Consider the following 18,811-nt stretch of genomic DNA (forward strand, 5'->3'; position numbering starts at 1 on the left):
GCAGACACTGGCATACCCACCTTCAATGTGGCACCGTTTATCAGATCATGAAGCCTTCCAATAGATGAATGGATGAAGAAAATGCGAGCACATAAAATGAACTATTATTCCCATATAAGGAATCAAACGCAGCCAGGATGAAATCTCGGGTACTTTTAGGAAAATTAATGGAACTGTTGGCAATCACGTTTAGCATCATAAACTTGGCGAAAAGGAGACAAATATGATCATGTCTCCTCTCGTGAATGAGGTGTTAAAGGGAAATAAAGATATGGGAGGGGCGGGGGGTAGATGTGGTTAAATTATTGTGTATATGTGAATTGTCACATTTAACCTATAACTACTGTGCATGGCTAATATGTAGTTAATAAACAGAAAAAAGGGGGTGGGGACTTCCACAGTGCACATCCACAGTTCCTGAGGAGGAAGACTTGGCCAGTCTGCATAATGATGGAGCTGGAAGTTGTTGTAAAAAATACTGACACCAGTAGTAGCCCTCCATAATTCAGACATGACTTTTCTGGCCACACACACACACACACACACACACACACACACACACACACACACACACAAGCCAGATCTTGTTACAATTGCAAAGATAAGCAAGTCTGTGAGAGAGAGCCACCTCTGTGGAATACTGACTCCTGGGGCACTTGATGAATTTGCATAGGGCCATGACACTGGCCGACTTTCTCTCTGAGAAAAAGGAACAGTTCAAATGTCTGGAAATAGATAAGCGAGAAACATCTGTCCTGTTGGCCCACACAGGCGGCATCTCCGATAAACCGCTGACGCTCATCGGTTCATATTTTCTTCCATTTCAGAACTGCCCCCAGGTGACTTCAGCCCTGAGTTAATGAATGGGAATGTGGAAGGGAATCCCGGACCTGTCCACCTTGGAAGATGGGCAGGAAATGGCTATGTGCTCTAGAAGGAGCAATCAATCAATCATTGTTTATGTGCAAGTGCATTGCATTGTGACCGGGAAAGAAGCACCCAGCCCTATAAAACCTTAGCTGTTCTTGATTTTTTTTTTTTTTTTTTTGTGGGCATGAACTTCCCTTTGCATAGTTGAGTCCTAGAATTAACTGGGTTACAATAAGACAAGGGAAAATGTTGTTCACATAGTGTATAGCAGTAACGCAACCAAAGTATAAAAGCTTATGCAGCATTATATCTATGCCAGTGCTCATGTAATATCTCTACTCTCCCCAAGACGCTGCTGCGGGCATTTATAACCAAAGAGGAGATCGAAGCTCACGGTTGGAGGCACCCAGCGCGGGCTCCAGAGGTTGTGCTGGGCACAGAGCTGTTAAGCGTTTGTTTGGTGGCCCAGGCTGTTTGCTATATAAAGGAGAGTCGTTCCAGCTAATTTTGTTGGGTTCACCGAGGCTGCTCAGAGGAGCCAAGCGGTTTGGGAACCCCAGCCATTCTTTCCTGGACTGGGTTCATCAGGTAGGGATACAGGGACCCTAGTATGCCGGGCAAAGTATACAAAGACCCCGGAAAGCTCGGCGGGGATGCAGAGACCCCGGGGTGGAATGCCTGGGGGGTGGCGGTGGGGTTTGTAGAGACTCTGGGACGCCTGGCTGGGGTGTCGAGACTTTGGGATGCCTGGCAGGGCCGCAATCGCCCAACCTCTCTGGCTCCCAGGGCGGGGCTCGGGCACCGGGCCAGCTCGCTCGCGCCCGAGGCTTAATAGGGCCGGCAGTCTCCGCCCACTGCACGCCCCCGCGGGCCGGGCTGGGAGTGGGGACAGCGAGCTACCCAGGGCGGACACAGCTCGTCCCGCCTCGCCGGGAGCCTCCTGGGAGCCTGTGGCTCTGACCAAGCGGGGGCGGGAGCCCAGCTGGTGCCCGCCTGCCCCGAGAGCGGCCGGAATGTGACCCACGAGTGTCGGCAACGGAGCACCCCTCGCGTGGCTCCCAGGGTCCCAGTTGCTGCCGGTCGGTCTGGGCGGGTTTGGCTCGGGAGCTGCTGGATTGCTGCGCACCGGACTGGGGCACCCGGGCAGGCCCAGGTAGGAGAGAACTGCACCCTTGGGAAGACGGGGCGGGCAGACCATGCTGCCGCCTTCCCCCTGGCAAATGTCCTTCTTAAGTGACTCGGTAGCCAGCGTGTCAGCGTTCTCGGGGAACTTGCCCAACTTTCTTCAGGTTTGCTCGAGGTACAGGAGTCTGGCCGCGTAAATTGCTCCCAGGCTTTGGTGTCTGGCCAAGCGTAACTAACTTGTAACTAGCTAACAAACCCTCTTAGAGATTTGGGCTCGGAAGAGCAGTCTTAACAAGGCAAGAGGTCAATTCCTTAACACCCTGCTGGTAGATGAACTGCCTCTCCTCCAGACAGATTGACAGATTGATCCTAGGGAATGCAGACACATTGTTTACAAACGTGCCTAGGGCGGGATAGTTTATAGGGCCCCTTACTTTTACTGCCCTTTAGCCTCCCAGCAGTCCTGTGGGTGAGCCACCAGGATCACCTTGTTTTATAGCAGGAGTTTAGGTGCAGGCTATTTTGTTTGAGGACTGGCACCCTCTGAGCTTCAAACCCCTGTGCCTAAAGTCTTGCGCTGGGAGGGAAGCGAGAGAGGCTGTCAGGGAAGACAGGGACACTCCCCTTCCTATTAGGGTGGCTGGCTCTTTGCACTAGATGGGCACATCCCACAATTTAGGCCCCGAGGAACATCCTAGGAACGGAGGCAACAGAATCTAATCAGCTGGGCTTCTCAAGCCACAACAAAGAGGAACTGGAGTCCATCTGTTATTGGAACTGGTGGTACCTGTCACCCTGGCTTAATGCCACTTTTCCGAGAGGTGGATACCCACATGGAACTGAGCTACAGGAGTGAGCCTGGGGCCGGGGACAAGTATTACCTCTCTTCCCACTTACCAAGCTACTGCTCGTATCTTTTCTTCCATCCCTTCTGATTTTATAATGTCCTACCTGTTATATTTTGTTTAATATTATACTCCACATTCTAAACTAACCTCTGAGCTGGGTGGAAGCGCGTGACATCCCTCTGACTGGGGAAGGTACTTGGAGTCTGACTTACTTTTGGTCACGGCTGATTGCTGTTCTGGCGCATAGTTAAGTACTTGCCAGTAGGATCACCATTGCGTGGCCAATACACAGTTCAATAAAGGACGTTTGCTCTAAATTCCCGCACAACCTTGGCAAGGGAAGCCCAAATTTCCCATTACAGGCTTTGCTGAGCCCCTGTGTTGGAACTAGTCATGAAAGTACTCTGTATGCTCCAGAGGCATAAAACATCTTCTGGTACATCGTCTCCTGGTGAGACACTGCTTAATATTAGCATTACTCATTTATCGAACAAACATTTATTGAATGCTACTAATTTGCCAGGCATTGGGGGAAGTACTGGGGGGGGGTGAGAGAAATAAAATAAATGAAAATTCCTGTCTTCTCACATACATGGCCCCTCTTGGCAAGTTAGAGAATATTGGAAAGCTTTCTTCTTCTCCTCCTCCTCCTTCTCCTCCTCCTTCTCCTTTTCCTCCTCTTCCTTTTTTTCTTTCTAAGACAGTACTTTAAATTTTGCCACTTTGCAGAGTGTGTGGGTCTAGGTAGCCTGTGGGATACAGTTAGCATTGCCGATAGAGAGGGCTTGGGAATAGTGGTCATACATACAGCTCAGTGGTTGTACATACAGCTCGTTGGTTCTCCAGGGAATAGCAGGGGTGCTAAGATACAGTCATGGGCCGGCTGCACAAGAGACCCGGGGTAGACTGGAAGCCTGCAGATGGGAGGTGTGAACAGGGAGTGTCTATTCACCCACACAGAGAGTCTATAGAAGGAACATCTGGGTAAGGAGCTGGGCAAAGCTGGACACAGCCATGGCATAGGGTATGACACAGGGAAGAGCGTAGGTCCTCAGAGTCTTGCACTGATGAATCTATAACAAACCTTCCCCTTCAAAGCAGAGACATTGCGGGAGGCCTGACTCACTGGCCATGAGCTGCCCCACAGCGCTACCTGTGTGTCGTGTCGTTAAAAGCTGGCGCTTGGCTTGCATTATTCCCCTCTCTCTGTGTGGTTGTGACGTGATTAGTGATACAGGAGAAGGATCTGCAGTGTTAGCAACTTCGCTCTCCTCTGCTTGCCCGCTGTGGCCTCCGGAAGTGGCAGATTCCTAGCCACACCTGGTACATGGGAGTGGGCAGAGGGTCCCTGCCAAAAAGAGCTGTCACCAAGTGTTGCAAGTCCCCCAGGAATCTTTCCAAATTCCTGGTTACTGTGCTGTCTTCTTGTGTGTGTCCATTGGTAGACGTGTGACAGAGTAAACGAGACGGTTTTCTATCTCATCTGTTTTGGAAAGGATTTATGTGATGGCATTAATTAAAATAGAATCAGAGGGAAGCGAACATGGATCCCACAATGGCTAGAGATGCTTAAAATGACCCGGAGAGCTGCAGCTGTCAGTGTCTTCAAGGCAAATGTGAAATGTTTTGGGGGAAGTAAAGGATTCTGCGTGTGAAGTCAGGTTGAAACTTTCATCTGATTTTCAGTAAAGGGATCGGGAGAGCAAGGCTGAAGCCTCCTGAAGTTACCTGTCCCACAGGTGCAGGTTGGTAGCTACAGTGCAGCTTGGCACTGAGCTGACAGAAAGGGTCCAGAGAGCTCAGCTGTGCACATCTGGCTGCCTCAGTTCAGGTCACCTGAAAGTACAGCAATGACTCCTAGCGGGAGAGAGGTGAATATGAGTTGCTGTTACTTTCAGTCCGGGCTTCTTACCTCACCAATTGATTACCCGACACTTGTGTGTGCAAGTATTTTTAAAGATGATACAGTGCAATTTAGAAAGACTACAGTTTTTACAAACAGCAATATGATGTCTAAATGGAAAGAAAGAATAAAAGCAGTTTGTATTAAACTTACATATTTCAGCATGCCGATGCTTGGGGTGCAGTTGGTACATTTTATTCTTTTGACCCTTTGGAGACCCGCCAGCAGCTCCCAAATAAATACATACGGAGACTTATTATCACTTGTAAATGTCTGGCCTTAGCTTAGCTTGTTTCTAGCTAGCTTTTCTTAACCTAAATGATCCTGTCCACCTTTAGCCTCTGGCCTTCTCTTTATCCTGTATGCCTTTCTTTACTTCTTACTCTGTGAATTGCTGTGTAGCTGGGTGGCTGTCCCCTAGAGCCCTCCTCCTCCTCCTGTCACTCCTTGATCTTCTGTCCCAGAATTCTCCTTCGATTTATTCTCTTTCTGCCCGCTTATCCTTTTCACTGCCTTTCTATTGGCTGTTCAGCTCTTTATCAGACCATTAGGTGTTTTAGGCAGGCAAAGTAACACAGCTTCACAGAGTTAAACAAATGCAACATAAAAGAATGCAACACATCTTTGCATCATTAAAACAAATGTTTCCCAGCATAAACAAACTTAATATTTCCCAACGGTGGGGTAAGGCTATGCAATACCATATATGAGTTGACTACAGAATATTATGTGGGCAAACTCAAGTCTTCAGGGGAACAGGTGAGTTGGTGGCCCCGTGAATACCTTCAACAGGTTCTCCACTCTTAGTCAAGGTCTCAGTGTAGTCAGAGGTGAGACTTCTTAGTTGTTACAGCAGTTAATAATCATCCCTGCGCCGATAATGGAAATTATTGTCAACTCTGCATTTTCTATAAATGTGGATGGAGCCAGGGTTAAGCTCAAAACACTAAATACATTTTCTGTTGCTGCATCTGGGAGACGCCGGGGGGCGGGGAGGGTCATGAAGGTCAGGGGTCAAGTGTTCACGAACTGGACTACCCAAAGTGTCACCTGTCACATCCTACATGTCTCCAGGGACTTGACCTGACTGGGTGAGGCGATAAAGAAAGGACAGACACATATATAGGAAAAAGCTGAGCTTGGGTGGACTGGGCTGGCTGTCTAATGATGGAGAAGCTCATTGCATTGGAAGTTCACAGTGTTTATTATACGTCATTGAACTGACAGGTGGAGTTATTGTATGCAGCTGGAAACAGACGCTGGGTTCATTGTATACAGATAAACAGGGAGGAAGAGTTATTATAAATAGCTGAGCACTGCTCTTGGTAGGATCAGTCTCCAAAGGGGAGCAGTCTTCAGGCTGTAAAGACCCAGAGGGGAGAGAGCCATGATGGATATTTTCCGCATACACTGTCAACATTCATACTTGAACCCAGGAGGGAAGGCTTTGCCATTTACCTAGCCTGGGGAAGGTTCTTCTTTCTTGTGACTCTTAGACATTGGGATCTTGGTGCCAAAGTCAACAATCATTCGGGACTCCACTGTGAGGAGCCTGAGATAGCCCGTGTACTATGATAGTTGTAGGAGTAGCCGGTATAGAAGCAAGCTGACTAGGATGGATTTAGCATCAACTGTAAGGATCATGCATAAAGGGGAAAATGGGAACCAGAACAACGGGCATCATGTATGTGGGTGACGACTGATGGTCACAAAGGACTTCAGGGGTAGATGAAAATGGAAAACCCAGGATGTACCGTTCCTGGTATCTGCGGTTGGTCCGGCTTGTGGAACCGAGCCCCTGGGGCATCTGTGTTCGGCTCTATGTTGCCTCAGCAAAACAGTATAGAAGAGGAAATTATAAAAGTTCTCAGGCAGAATTCTTCATCCTTTGGCTATCTGTAGATCCTCAACTAAGAGTCAGAGCTATCATCACCCCATTGGCCTGGTCTCCATCGATCCTAGTTTCTACTGGCAGTAGCCACGCCTCCATCTCACTTCCCTCCTTTGTCCTTAAACCCATGATGAAATGGGCCGTCTTGTAGCTCTGAGCCTTGCACCGTCAAGTACTGATATTTCACCGTAGCACGGGAAATTTTTTTTTACCTTATCTTCATCTTTATTCACCCTCTGTGATTAGAAAGATGCTCCCTCCCCCTGTCTGTGTGGGTAAATACGCCAGATCCATTTACTCTGGTTGAAAATGGAAGGTCTTGGTGTTCATTGGTGGTTTCCAAGACGTCTCTTTGGTCCCTTCTTGTGTGTGAGGCTTTGCTTGCTTGAAACTTTCTGGTTCCCAAGGTTAGGGCGTCTGTCTGTGGCTCTATGCTACCAATCTCTGTAGAATGGGAACCGTTTAGAGCACACCATGGAGGTATCCAGGTGCCGCTGTGATCGTTCCCACCTTCTCCTTTCTCAGCCCGAGTCTGGGCACTCCTAGATAGAGGGGCTTTCCGGAAGAAGTTAGCGTGGGGGTACTCTATCTTGTCCCGAGGATCTGAGCTTGTGGGCCTTGAAGTTTCCATCTCTCGTGATTGGGAATTACCAGACGATAAGAACATTTACTTAAGATAGCACCACTTAGACTTTCGGCACAGAGACTGAACTGGACAAATGAGAAGTGAATGCCCAACCTGGCACTATGAGATAGCTTCCCTTATGGGGGAGTTCTCTGATGCCTCCCGATTTTCCCTTGGGAGGTCTTGGTGGCTTCCTTCCTTTCCACTCAATGCACATATCTGCCTTTGTTTCAGTATAAAATTAATGACCCCACCACCTAAATCTCCTTGGGTAAAACTGGCCACACCAATGGGACAGACTCACTTGCATGACTGTAGATGTTCTTGGAAACGTACTCATTCTGGATTCAGAATGAAGGACTCCTGGAAGGATAGAATTGTAGAGTAGTTTCTGCAGCTGTGTGTTTTTTTTACCTTCTTGGCCTTCTTGGTCTTAAGTTGGGCAACTCTTGAGAATCTGGTTGAATGCTTATAACAAAGTCGGGGGACATCATCGCTGTCGGCGTAGTTCAATGCCCAAAGCCACTATTCACCGGTTTTCAGTAGACACACAGGCAACGACACTTCATAAGCCGGGGAACATGCTTAAACTCCTGATTTTTCTCAGTTGTGACCAAGTTAGTGGGCACTGAGTTCTCTACGTTGCCACATATTAAATCTACACGCGCGTTTGTATGTCTGGTGTGAGAGGTTGCAAATGTGTGACAAATGCTGTAGCTCTGCGAGGCATTGCTTGAAATGCTAGGCAGGTAGAGATGAGGCCAGAGGCGTGGAATGTGTGCGCTGTGGTTTGAGTGTGATCAGCAGGGTTCACAGGTGGGAAACATAATCTCCAGTGCAGCCGTGTGAGGCAAGACTCATAGGAAACAATTAGGCCTCGAAGGCCCTGTTCCCATGAGCGGATTAATGCGGGTACTGGGGAAAGGGAGTTCATCGTTGCAGGAGCGGGGTTGTTATACAAGTGAGTTCAGCCCTCTCTTGCTTGCTTACTCTTGCCCGTCCACACTCTGCCGTGACGATGCGGCACATGCTGGCTCCTAGACTCCAAGTACTTTTCTGTTCATTTTAAGCGGGTTGGGGTCGGGCGCTTTTGTCACAGCGGTAAACCAAACCAAACCAAAAAGCAGGCAAACAACACGCAGAGAGGCTACAATTGTTACCATCTCCTTTATGGATCTCAGATTTGGAGGTTGCCTCTATCAGGTCCCTGGAAGGAGCAAGAGCTTGTTCTTGCTTTATAACCACAGTCCTGGGTCTCTATTAGGCTTGGCTTCCTTAGAATTTCCTCTAGGATCCCCCAAAGTCCTCTGATTTGTACAGATCTGCTTTGAAACTCATTAGTCCCTGTCTTAATAGGGAGTCTGGTGAGGGCACAAGGATAGGCCCAGTAGAGACTTGACAGTCAGCACTTGCCTCTTGATCATGCTGCGTGTCCTCAGATTCCCTAGAATTCTCTCCCCAACTGTCTGAACTCCAATTTCATGGCTGCCCAAGGCTGCCCTGAGAGGCCTTGGGGAACGCCAATCCCAATATGCCGGCCTTAGGGGCCCGGGCAGGGCTGTAAAAGAAGGGAATGCACCCACATATGTAGACGAGTGTGCCAAATTGCGTGTATGCTCAGAGCCCCTCTTAATGTCGAGAGCTGGCTGGAGGAGTTTGAGAGTAATTTGACACAGTATGGACCACTGTTGGGCCTGCTCTGGGCAGATCCCACTATGGGGCCGACCGACACAGCCTGTTTGTTCTCGAACACTGAGTACCCAGTCCCAGGACACGCTTCCTCCAGCAGCAGTTAGCTGTTTCCTCTGCGGTGCACTCACCCAGTGCATGTTCTCAGTACATCTGTGGGAGCCTGTGCCTAGCTTCTGCCCTGGAAGGCAGGATCCACAGTGTGGGGAATTCCTCAGGAAGAGGCGGAGAATTCAAGTTCCTGGGAAATTTCTCATTCATAAGAAATTATCTAGAATGGCCACACACAAGAAAAATACCCCCTTCAGGCCTGTCCGTGCTTGCCTTGAGGGAAATGCTGGGGCCCTCGGCTGTCACATTGTCCGTGGCTGCATTGGACAAGGTAGATCTCGCAGAAGGAGAGAAAGGCACACTCGATGCCTTCCCCTTCTGGCCCTACTGATAGCACACTCTCACTCACTGCTAGCTCATCCGCCCTTCACAGCTTTTGTCCTGGCTGTGTCCCTTCTTGGGAAGGGGCTATTATTGGGAATCAGTAATGCTCATATGGCTCCTTGTGCTTGTCTTCTGTTTTTCATAGTTTAGCTCACATTTCTGCTTCTCAGTCTAGTGCTACGTTAGGCTGTCTCTGTTACTCTAAGGTTGCCCTAACAGAACCCTGGAGGCAGGATAATCTGATAGTTTATCTAGGTTGGAAGGCCAGGTGGCTGCATCTGCTGGGAGCCTCATGGTGCCTCCTAACATGGCAAATCCAGGGAAAGACAAGAGGGTGGAAGAGATTTGAGTAAGAGGTGGACCGGCCTTGAAACAGCCTGCTCTGCTCATGTAGACTTCAAAGATGGAGGGTCGGGATTCCTTCCCTCCCTCCGTCCTCTCTTCTACTAGTTTTTAATCACACACCTGGCGTATGTAAGTTGTGAAGGGTGGACCCCTGCTCACAAGAATGGGGCTGGGGATGGTTTGCCCTGGCCTGTCTTCTCCTATCGCAAGCAGAGAAGACTAATCGCCAGGGTGATAGCTGAGCTGCCTGAACTGTCGGACACACCCGTGTGTTGTACTATGGAGATGTGTGTCGCTGTGAAGAAGGGGTGTCTTTGAGGGCCCAAGGCCAGTTTCTGATCAGAATCAGCTCAGAGCTGCCATAAGACTCACGGCTGCTGCTAAAGAGAATTGAAGAGATGCATTCCGGGGGCAGAATGTCACAGGTACTTTGAGGACCAGCAGCCAAGATATCGGCTGTGAAGGATGAGTAGATTGACATCACCCAGGCTGGGGTGAGCCAGGCCATGTGAGCTAGAGGCAGGAGGCTTGTTTGCCTGAAGAAGTAAGGAGGGCTGTTGGCTCGGGCAGGAGCAGTGATGTCTTGGTTGGAGTGCTGGGGTTTCCTGTATGGCTAAGAATTAGGAAGAGTGTGTGCAAGGCACTTGGGGCTTCAGGTGTGAAAAGGAAGGTGGAGTGAGAGGAGGTAGGAATAAATAGTGCGTCTTCTTTGCAGGAGGTCCCTAGATTTACCCATTTGTCAGCCTCCCCCCCCCTTCCCCTTTTATGAGCAGCCCATCGCCCATACTTTCTCTGTGGCTGCCATTAGCTATAGTCACATTTGAGGCTCCTGGGGATTGGGGCAGGGCATAGTCTTGTGGCCAGGGGCTCAAAGGTCTTGAGTGTTCCCTTTGATTTTGTGCTGTAATAGGGACCCATGATAATTCGATACTGTGCCTCTGACAGCTGAATGCGGAGCTGTGTTCTGTCTCCCCAGGCGCGACTAATAGTTTGGGATTTAGTGTTATTTAGTCTACGGAAATGTTTAGCATCGATTTGGTCGGTCCAGTGTCAGTGGTGGACATTAAAAGGCACCACTAGCTTTTTTGTGGCTTAAGGAAATGACTCAGCATGAAAAAAAAAAAAAAAAAAAAAAGACTCCAAAATACTAGAGGAAACTGCAGAAATAAATAAGGAGCAACCACAAACAGCTTTTGGGGAATTGCTTTAAATGCTGTAATATGGGGGGGGGGAGGGGCAGGCATATGGATGTGTTTGGTTTAAGGAAAAAAAATTTTTAAAAAAAGCTAATATGCCTGCTCTTAAAAGAGATTTTTCCATGATTTTTATTCTCCAGGCAAGTGGCAAGTCCTTAGCCCCGTTTTCCATCAGTACTAGAGACAGTCATCCCCAGAGAGATTTTTATCAATTTCTGAGTTCCTCTGACTGGCAGAATGCACAGTACATGCATTTAACCCTTTTGTGTGTCAAGTGCCGTATTCCTGACTCCTTTGACTTGTTTCCCCAAAAGTATTCTGTCCTAAAGGACTTTTTCATGAGTATATGATACCTTTAGACTCGTCTTGGGATGCTGGTGGCTCTGCGGGCCCTTTCTACCCATCCCTTCAATATACTTATTCTCTCTTCTTCTTCTTCAGGTAGACACGCCCCTTAAAGATGACCCTTCCCTCCTGAGAAGCAGGACCACTCAAATAGGAAGCAGACTTCCTCAAGGTAATAGTCTGGGTCACCGCAGGGTTTTTGAAGACTATTCTTCAAAAGCCACCCAAGCCTTCTATCCTCTCTGCTGCCGAGGCCTTGGGACAGCTCCCCCTGTATGCAAACATGTTTGTTGGCACATTTTTGCTTGGGGGGGGCAGTGTGTGTTTGTTTTTTAGCAGATTAATTCTTTTTTTAATTTTTAATTTTTTATGGATGCACAGAATTCGGACACAGTGAGAGGGTATGGATGGGACTGGAGGACACAGTGCTTGGCAGAGTAAGACAAGGGCCATATGATCTCACTCACACATGTGTGGAAGGAAGTTCAAGCAGTTGAGAAGAAAAGAGCCGGGATGCTAGAGGCTGGGAAGGGCAGGGAGGAGGGCCAGAGGGAAGGCAGGGGGGTGGATAGAGGGAGGTGCTGTCAGAGTTTTGAGGGAGGCTGTGACCTAAGGTCCCTACTGTCCCTTGGCAGGTCACTGCTGACCTTGTTCAGCAGGCCATCTGATTGAAGTGAGTTCCCAGTTCCGGGGGGGAGGGGGTAGGGGGAGGGGAGCTCTCTCAGAGCATTCCAGCCTCTTTCCTCCCACACTCAGCTTCCTAGTCTCTATTGGAAAGAACACTCCTGGCCTCCTCCTCAGGGGCCCAGGGCTGGTGTTGGCGCAGGCAGCTTACTCCAGTCACATCAGAGCAGTCTGTGTCTCAGCCCAGCCTACCTACCTGTGGTGTGATTCCCCCTGGCCTCCCCCACCGCTAGGGAATCTGGCCATCAGCATCAGCTACCCTCAGACTCTCTCCCCTGACCCCCCCCACCCCCAACCCCACTCATCTGGGCACCCACATCATCCCTCCCATCTCCAGCTTATTTTCCACACAGTGGTTAAAAATGTGTACGGAAAATCAGAACCTAGGCATACCCCCACTCCACTGTGTAAAATCTTCAAGTGCCTTTCTGCCACCTGCAAATTAAAGGCCAGCCCCTCACTGGACCTCCAGCATGTGACACCATACTTGAAACCCAGACGTCCTTCATAAAACCTCAAGGGATGGATGAGAAAAGAGTGACAAATATAATAGCTGAATCCTCAGTGCAACACTGAGCGATGCCCAGAGCATACCATGAAACTCCTTGCTGGGGGTTGGGGGACCAAACAACAAAAACTGCCTTTAATTTTATGACACACGAAATGTGTCTATATTCTTACCTGTTGCCGTCAGTAACTGTGAAACATAAAGTCTTTTAACTAAGATGACATTGCTGGGAACTAAACATCTGAAGGACCTGAGGATTAGCTGGAAAACGTTCTACTTGAGAAATTACTTTGGAAAGCATACAAACGTTACAACATGCTTTTTAGATGAAGATTGATGGGCGGTGGGGCAGGTTTTATCTGAACCTATAAGACACCCATTCAGTTCTTGGGGGCTGTAACCCCAGCGTCAGGGCGTTGATTGTTAAGCCTGGCTTAAGCCTTGAGATCTACCCTAAAGTAGTAAGACTGCATTCCTTACATACCCTGTAACTCAATCCCTCACCATGAAAATTGGTCATCTACCACAATGTAGGTTAATAGTGCTATTGCTGCGTTTAAACTACATTCACATTATGAAATAAAATAGGAGGCCTTGAAGCTTGTGGCCTGGCTTCTTCCCTCCTTCTGTGAGCACATGGGAGTGTGCGTCAAGTCTTAGAAAAGAAAGGGTTGAATTGAACACTTCCCTGTACCAAGTCCTAGCTATTCACTTGGTATTCTTACTATCAACAAGAGGTTTATAAATAAACCACGAGGATACTGCTCGTTGCTGGTTCGCCCAGGTACAAGATCAGGCTTGTTTGGCTATTGGGCAGAAGAAGAAAAAATAGGCCAAGCTGCCTTTTTTATAGCGTGTGGCTCTCAAGCTGGAATTCTAGGTTAACTGCAGATGAATCATCCTTAACTATTTCAAGTCCACAGCCAATGACCTAAGACCAGTTTCTTCCCTAGGGTTTTACCAAGGGGTAGAGGGATAGGAGGACAAGTTTTCCATCTACCCCTACCGTGCTCTGGGGAAAAGTAAAATCCAAAGCAGGATTGGGGGGGGGGGAACCTCTGTCCTTGCAGCAGCTGAGTCCTTATCTGTCAACAGGACCTGGGGGGGGCGGTTGAGGTTCTACAACAAGCTGGGTTGGGTGTTAAATGAATGAGTGATCAGAGGGGGTGGTGGGGGCTGTAAAACAAGTACTTGAGTTGACAGCAACTGTGCTCCCTAGAAAAAACAACAAATGTTGGGTGTGTGCCGACGCAAACCTATAATCCCACCACCAAGCAAGCTAGGCGGGAGAGGCATGAGTCTGAGGTCAGGGCAACTGAACCTCTAAGACAAACAGGCAAAACAAAATACCCAAACAGACAAACAGACACCACCCAAAATCAGCACTTAACCCCTCACGTCCACCGGCAACAAAATAACCCCAAGGCCAAGACCTAGACTGAACATTTCAGGGCCGCCAGTTAAGACTATCCAAGTCCACTTTCCCCACAGAGGGTGGTACACAGGATAAGCTCAGTTTCTGCGCCCCGGTCCCCCCATGTGACAATTGGAGCTGAAAACGGCATCCGTATCTGTCACCGAGTGCTGCGATGAAGGCAGAATGAGTTAGCTGCCTCATGGAAACCATGTATAGCAAAAGTCCGCCTCTGCCGTTATCACAAACACCCACATTGTGATGACAAGCTTTGATAGAAGATTTCCAGTTTCCATTCATGCCCTTTTTCTACCCACGGCCCTGATGAACAATCCGTATGTTGAAGCCCAGGCCCACACTAAGTGCAGGGCAAGCAAACAGGAATAATGACCCACAGACTGGCTTACAGGGGAAGTGATTGTATCTATATTCATTCCCCCAGATCATGTGCCTGCGGGATGAGACCCACCCCCACCCCCAACAAGGGTGAGGGAAGCGGGGGGGGGGGGGGCTGAGGAGAGGAAGGAGGATGTTAAGAAACAACTGCGCTCTGCAACACATTCAGAAGACAGGTGCCCAGAAGTGCATCTGGGAAGACTGGGCTGACAGTGGCCATCTGGACCTCGTTTAACGTGGAGCCCCAGTCCTAACCTAAGGTCACGCCGGCGAGGCCTTCGGAGCCACTCAGACGAGCCATGGTGCCTTTTTCCCTTGTGAAAAGATTCATACATGTTCATCACAGACCTTCTGGGAAGAAATAGAATCCCCAGAGAAGGGGCAATCCTCCCAGAACACAAGAATAAACGAAGCTTTAATATGTTGATATGATTTATTTTCGTCATTTTGGGAGTACATCTCCATGTATTGTACCGGCAATCGGATGTGGGGCTTTTTCAGTGGAGACTTGACCGGAGTGTGGGGAAATAGATTCTGGCTGGGAACAAATCTACAAAAGGAGAGGCAGCTGCTTTGGGTTAGGTGAATCCACTCACCCCTACGCCTATTGGAGATTGGTTCCACAACCGCTGTAGAAATTGCATACAAAGGTGCTCAAACCCCTCTGCATCCGTCCATGTACTTTTTTATCTTCTCTGGGCTAATTAATGATATCCATTAAAATGTCAGTCATGCCCACAGTTGTTCTCCTGTGTTTAGAGACCGACAACATCTTAAAAGCCATGCGTCTTGAGCACAGGAGCACAGTCTTTCAAATCGTTTAGCGTGGCAGTTGGTTGGATGTGTAGATGTAGCTCCCCATGGGTGTAGAGGTCTGGCATAGTCTATGTTTGTAAACTGGAATCTGAGACTGGGAGTGTATTTGGGGGAAGATGTTGGAAATGCTTTAAATCTTAATTTGTCTCCAGTTCTGTCACACACACACACACACACACACACACACACACACACACACACACACTTCCTACCTAGAAGTGTAACATAACTTGGAACGGTGAGGAAGGGTCTTCCACGTGACCCGGGGGTTATGGGTGAGAACAGGTGGGGCTCAGGAAACCTAGAGATTTGCTGGCTTAATAACACTCTGCTTCCCTTCCCTTCTGTTTCTCCAGGAGAATATGAAAGTTCTACTCAGGCTCCTCTGTCTCATCGTCCCTCTGCTCTCACTGGAGACCGGTGAGTCTGATGTTTACTCCAGGCAGACATGAGGGAGAGCACAGGACAGCGTTCTTCCAACCGGCCCCATAACTGCTGCCTGAAAGTCCTTTTTCCATACCGTCATCTCTCATTCTATGCCTTGTATTTTGGGGAAGCCAGGCCGGTGAGATTAAGAGCCCAGGGTCATGTCTCTAGATTTGGGATAAGAGCTCCCGTCTAGGGCAGGCCTGCTTATCCTGGAATAGGTGTCCAGCACCATCGTGGACCCATACATTCGTATTTGTATTCTCTTCCAGTTTCTTCATATTCTCTTTCTCGTCTTCATCTCTTGCCACAAGTTTATTGAGCCTTTACAGTGCGTCCCCTGGTAGGCACCGAAACTGTAGCAGCAAATAATCCATATGGAAACATGGCATTGGCAGGTGACATTCTTACTGGGGGAGACAGAGCACATTGCATAAGTCATGTAGCGGTGTAGATAAGGTAGTCAGAAGCACTAGGAAAACAAGGGATATTTGCCAGATGGGAATAAACAGCAGGTTCAGTTGTCCATACTGTACTGGCCACAGAAAAAATATCTCAACTGAAAGGCGGATTTTGAGTAGACCCTGAAGGAGGGAGCAAAGATTCGCTGAAGATCCCAGGCTAAGGGAGGTACGTGTCCTTGGCAGCATGTGCCCAGAGGTTAAAAGCAGCCAGTGTGCGAGCTGAGAGACCGAATGAGGTCACTGAGTGTGGTAAGAGAAGATATCAAGAACGGAGGCCTGACTTCCTGTAGGGTGACTGACGGTCAAGGTTTCAGTGGTCAGAGAACTAGTAGAAGTCCGACCTGAAATTTGGAGCCACGTAGAGAACGCGTCTCAGGGTGAGCGAGTATAACCGGAACATGTTCAGGGTAGATGCCTCAAGTGAGGTGGAGTCCGAGAGCTATTAGATCTAGCAACTTAAAAGTGTGTGCACGTGGCTTCAGGGATGACTCTGCGTTGGATAACCAGTAATGGGGCTCAGTGCTGGGTGAAGCCATGTCCCTCCTCTCCCACCAGTCACTGTAGCTCTTTGACTAGGGATAGGACCCCATGAAATTTCCCCCTTCCAAGTTAATATGTCCCTTGATGTTGCTGTTGCACTGGTCTTGTTTATAAAGCCATTTCTAAGAGAGATTGCTTCCCAGCAAACTTCCTGGTACTCTGGCTCTTGTAAATCTTTCCACCCCTTTTCCTTGATGTTCTCTGAGCCATAGAAACAGGAACTGTGATATGGATGTGTCTTTTGGGGCTGGGCCCCTCACTACAATTTGTTGATCCATACATTGTGTCCGGCTGTGATTTTCTGTGGTGGTCTCCCTTTTCTGTAAAGAGGCTTCTTTGACGAGGGGTATGGTAGCTACGTTTACCTGTCAGTATAAGCTTGTGCACTCGAATGTGGTGAGGAATTATGCTGTCCCAGCAAAATGGATTTATTCTCATTATTTTGTGCAATTTTGAAACAAATGAAGAAGTTACAAGGCAAAAACTACTTACGTGCTTTTTTAAAAAAAAAATCTATTTAAATTACCTGTTTGCACAATTATAAACCCAGCGTTTTGTTTTCTGACTTATTTACTGGCATTCCTTACTTCTTTGTGTGGTTATGAGTTGCTGTCTCGGTTGGACTTGTTTTATAGGAGAGTCCGGTTTCTGAGGAATTGTCCTAATCTTGGTTGATCTGTAAATGCCTTCATTTGTCCATCACTTTGAAATGGTATCTCACTTCCTCCTGGCCGTGGTAGATTCTGAGAAACAATTACACCTAACGAAGAACTGCCGAGCACGAGATAACTGTTTCTCACTGCATTCAAAGTTCCGTTTCTTTCTACGATTGGACTCAGAAGTACTAAGTAGATGTGTCCTCTTAGTTTATTCTTGTACTTATTAAGCTCATCGGATGTGTAGATTCATGTGGGTTTTTGTGTGTGTGGGGGGGGGGGAGACAATATTTCTTCGTGTATTTTTACTGACCCTCCTTTTCGTCCTCGGATTCCCATTATATACATGTGGGTTTGCTCTCAGAGCCGCGGAAGACCCTCAGTTGGTTTATTGTTGTTTACAAGTTTCTTTTGCTGTGGACACACATTCAGCCGTTTACAGTGACACAATCTTTGCATTTGTTATGGGATTCCCCCCTCACACACACACCAGATTGCAGTTGCTTCTTTTCATGCTTTTCCCTCCTCTTCTTCTTAGTTGATATTTACTTGGTCAGACATTGCTGCCATGTAGTTCTTTTATATTTTAGAAATAGTTTTTCGGTAGTGTTGTATATATCTTAAAAGGTGTTGTCTTTGTAGAGTAAATGCCACGCACCCACCCCCCGAAACATTTTCCATTGGAAGCGTTGTTCGCCCTGTTAATGGATCCTACTTTCCTACTTCCTTTTGTGGTATTTTGCAGAAAATTGGGCATTTTTGATAGCGTAATGTATAATTCTGGAAATCAGATGTCTCCCTTATGTGTACCCATAGTTTGTTGTTATTCCTGAATTTTTTAAAAAGATTAATTCTCTCTGGTGTGTGTGTGTGTGTGTGTGAGAGAGAGAGAGAGAGAGAGAGAGAGAGAGAGAGAGAGAGAGAGAGAGAGAGAGAGCGCCCATAGAGTCCAGAAGGGAATGTTGGATCTCTTGGAAGTGGGCTCACAGGTGTTTGTGATGTCTGACATTGGTGCTGGGATCTGAATTCTGGCTCTCTGATAGGGCAGTAAGCACTCTTGGTCACTGAGCTGTCATTCCAATCCGTTGTTACCAGTTTTTACAGTTTAAAACATTTTTGTTGTCTCTGTTCATTTGTTTGATGCATTTCCTGAACCAGCCTTGTCAAGTCTGTTATACAGAGCCTGAAATCACTGGTAAGTTCAGTATGGTTAACGACTGGATGATCTGTGGCTGAGGGACAGCCTTAGCCTTCACTTTCTGCCCATGACCTCACAGTTATTCAGATGTGAATCTGAAAGCTTTTCTGGGCCCTGCTGAGCAGCGATGCATATGTAAGGTGTGCTTCTCATTCTTCAGGAATATGCCAGAACATTGAGATCTCCCTTTAGGCTGTGGCTCTTGTGTTCTAGCCTGTGTTGTAGCTTTTATTAAATAGTTGCTGCCTTATTAAATAATAGCTAACACTGAGTTTGTTTACCAAACACCCCGGGGAAAGCACTCTTGCTAAGGATCTCTGGGTCAGGTCAGTAGCCTGGGACATTTGAGAAACTGCTGCTTTTCAGGGTTACTAGTATGCATACGTCCTGGCTTTCATGATTTTAGGGTTCTGAGGGGAGGGGGATGGTGGCTAATT

General features: G+C 47.9%; 1 protein-coding gene across 3 annotated transcripts in view; it reads left to right on the top strand.

Annotated features, from left to right (window-relative positions):
- Positions 1-18,811, top strand: part of Il1r1 (interleukin 1 receptor type 1) — a 63,172-nt gene that overhangs the window by 26,667 nt on the left and 17,694 nt on the right. The window contains exons 1-3 of one of the 3 annotated variants that reach the window (XM_051204427.1): positions 1,881-2,023; positions 11,369-11,444; positions 15,447-15,510. In XM_051204427.1, the coding sequence (XP_051060384.1) occupies positions 15,453-15,510 (58 nt within the window). In that variant the 5' untranslated portion in view covers positions 1,881-2,023; positions 11,369-11,444; positions 15,447-15,452. Of the gene's footprint in view, positions 1-1,843; positions 2,024-11,368; positions 11,445-15,446; positions 15,511-18,811 lie in introns of those variants that run through there. The other 2 variants (XM_051204428.1, XM_051204429.1) reach the window with 2 other exon arrangements.

Source organism: Phodopus roborovskii, unplaced genomic scaffold, assembly GCF_943737965.1.
Source record: "Phodopus roborovskii unplaced genomic scaffold, PHOROB, whole genome shotgun sequence".
Lineage (NCBI taxonomy): Eukaryota > Metazoa > Chordata > Mammalia > Rodentia > Cricetidae > Phodopus > Phodopus roborovskii.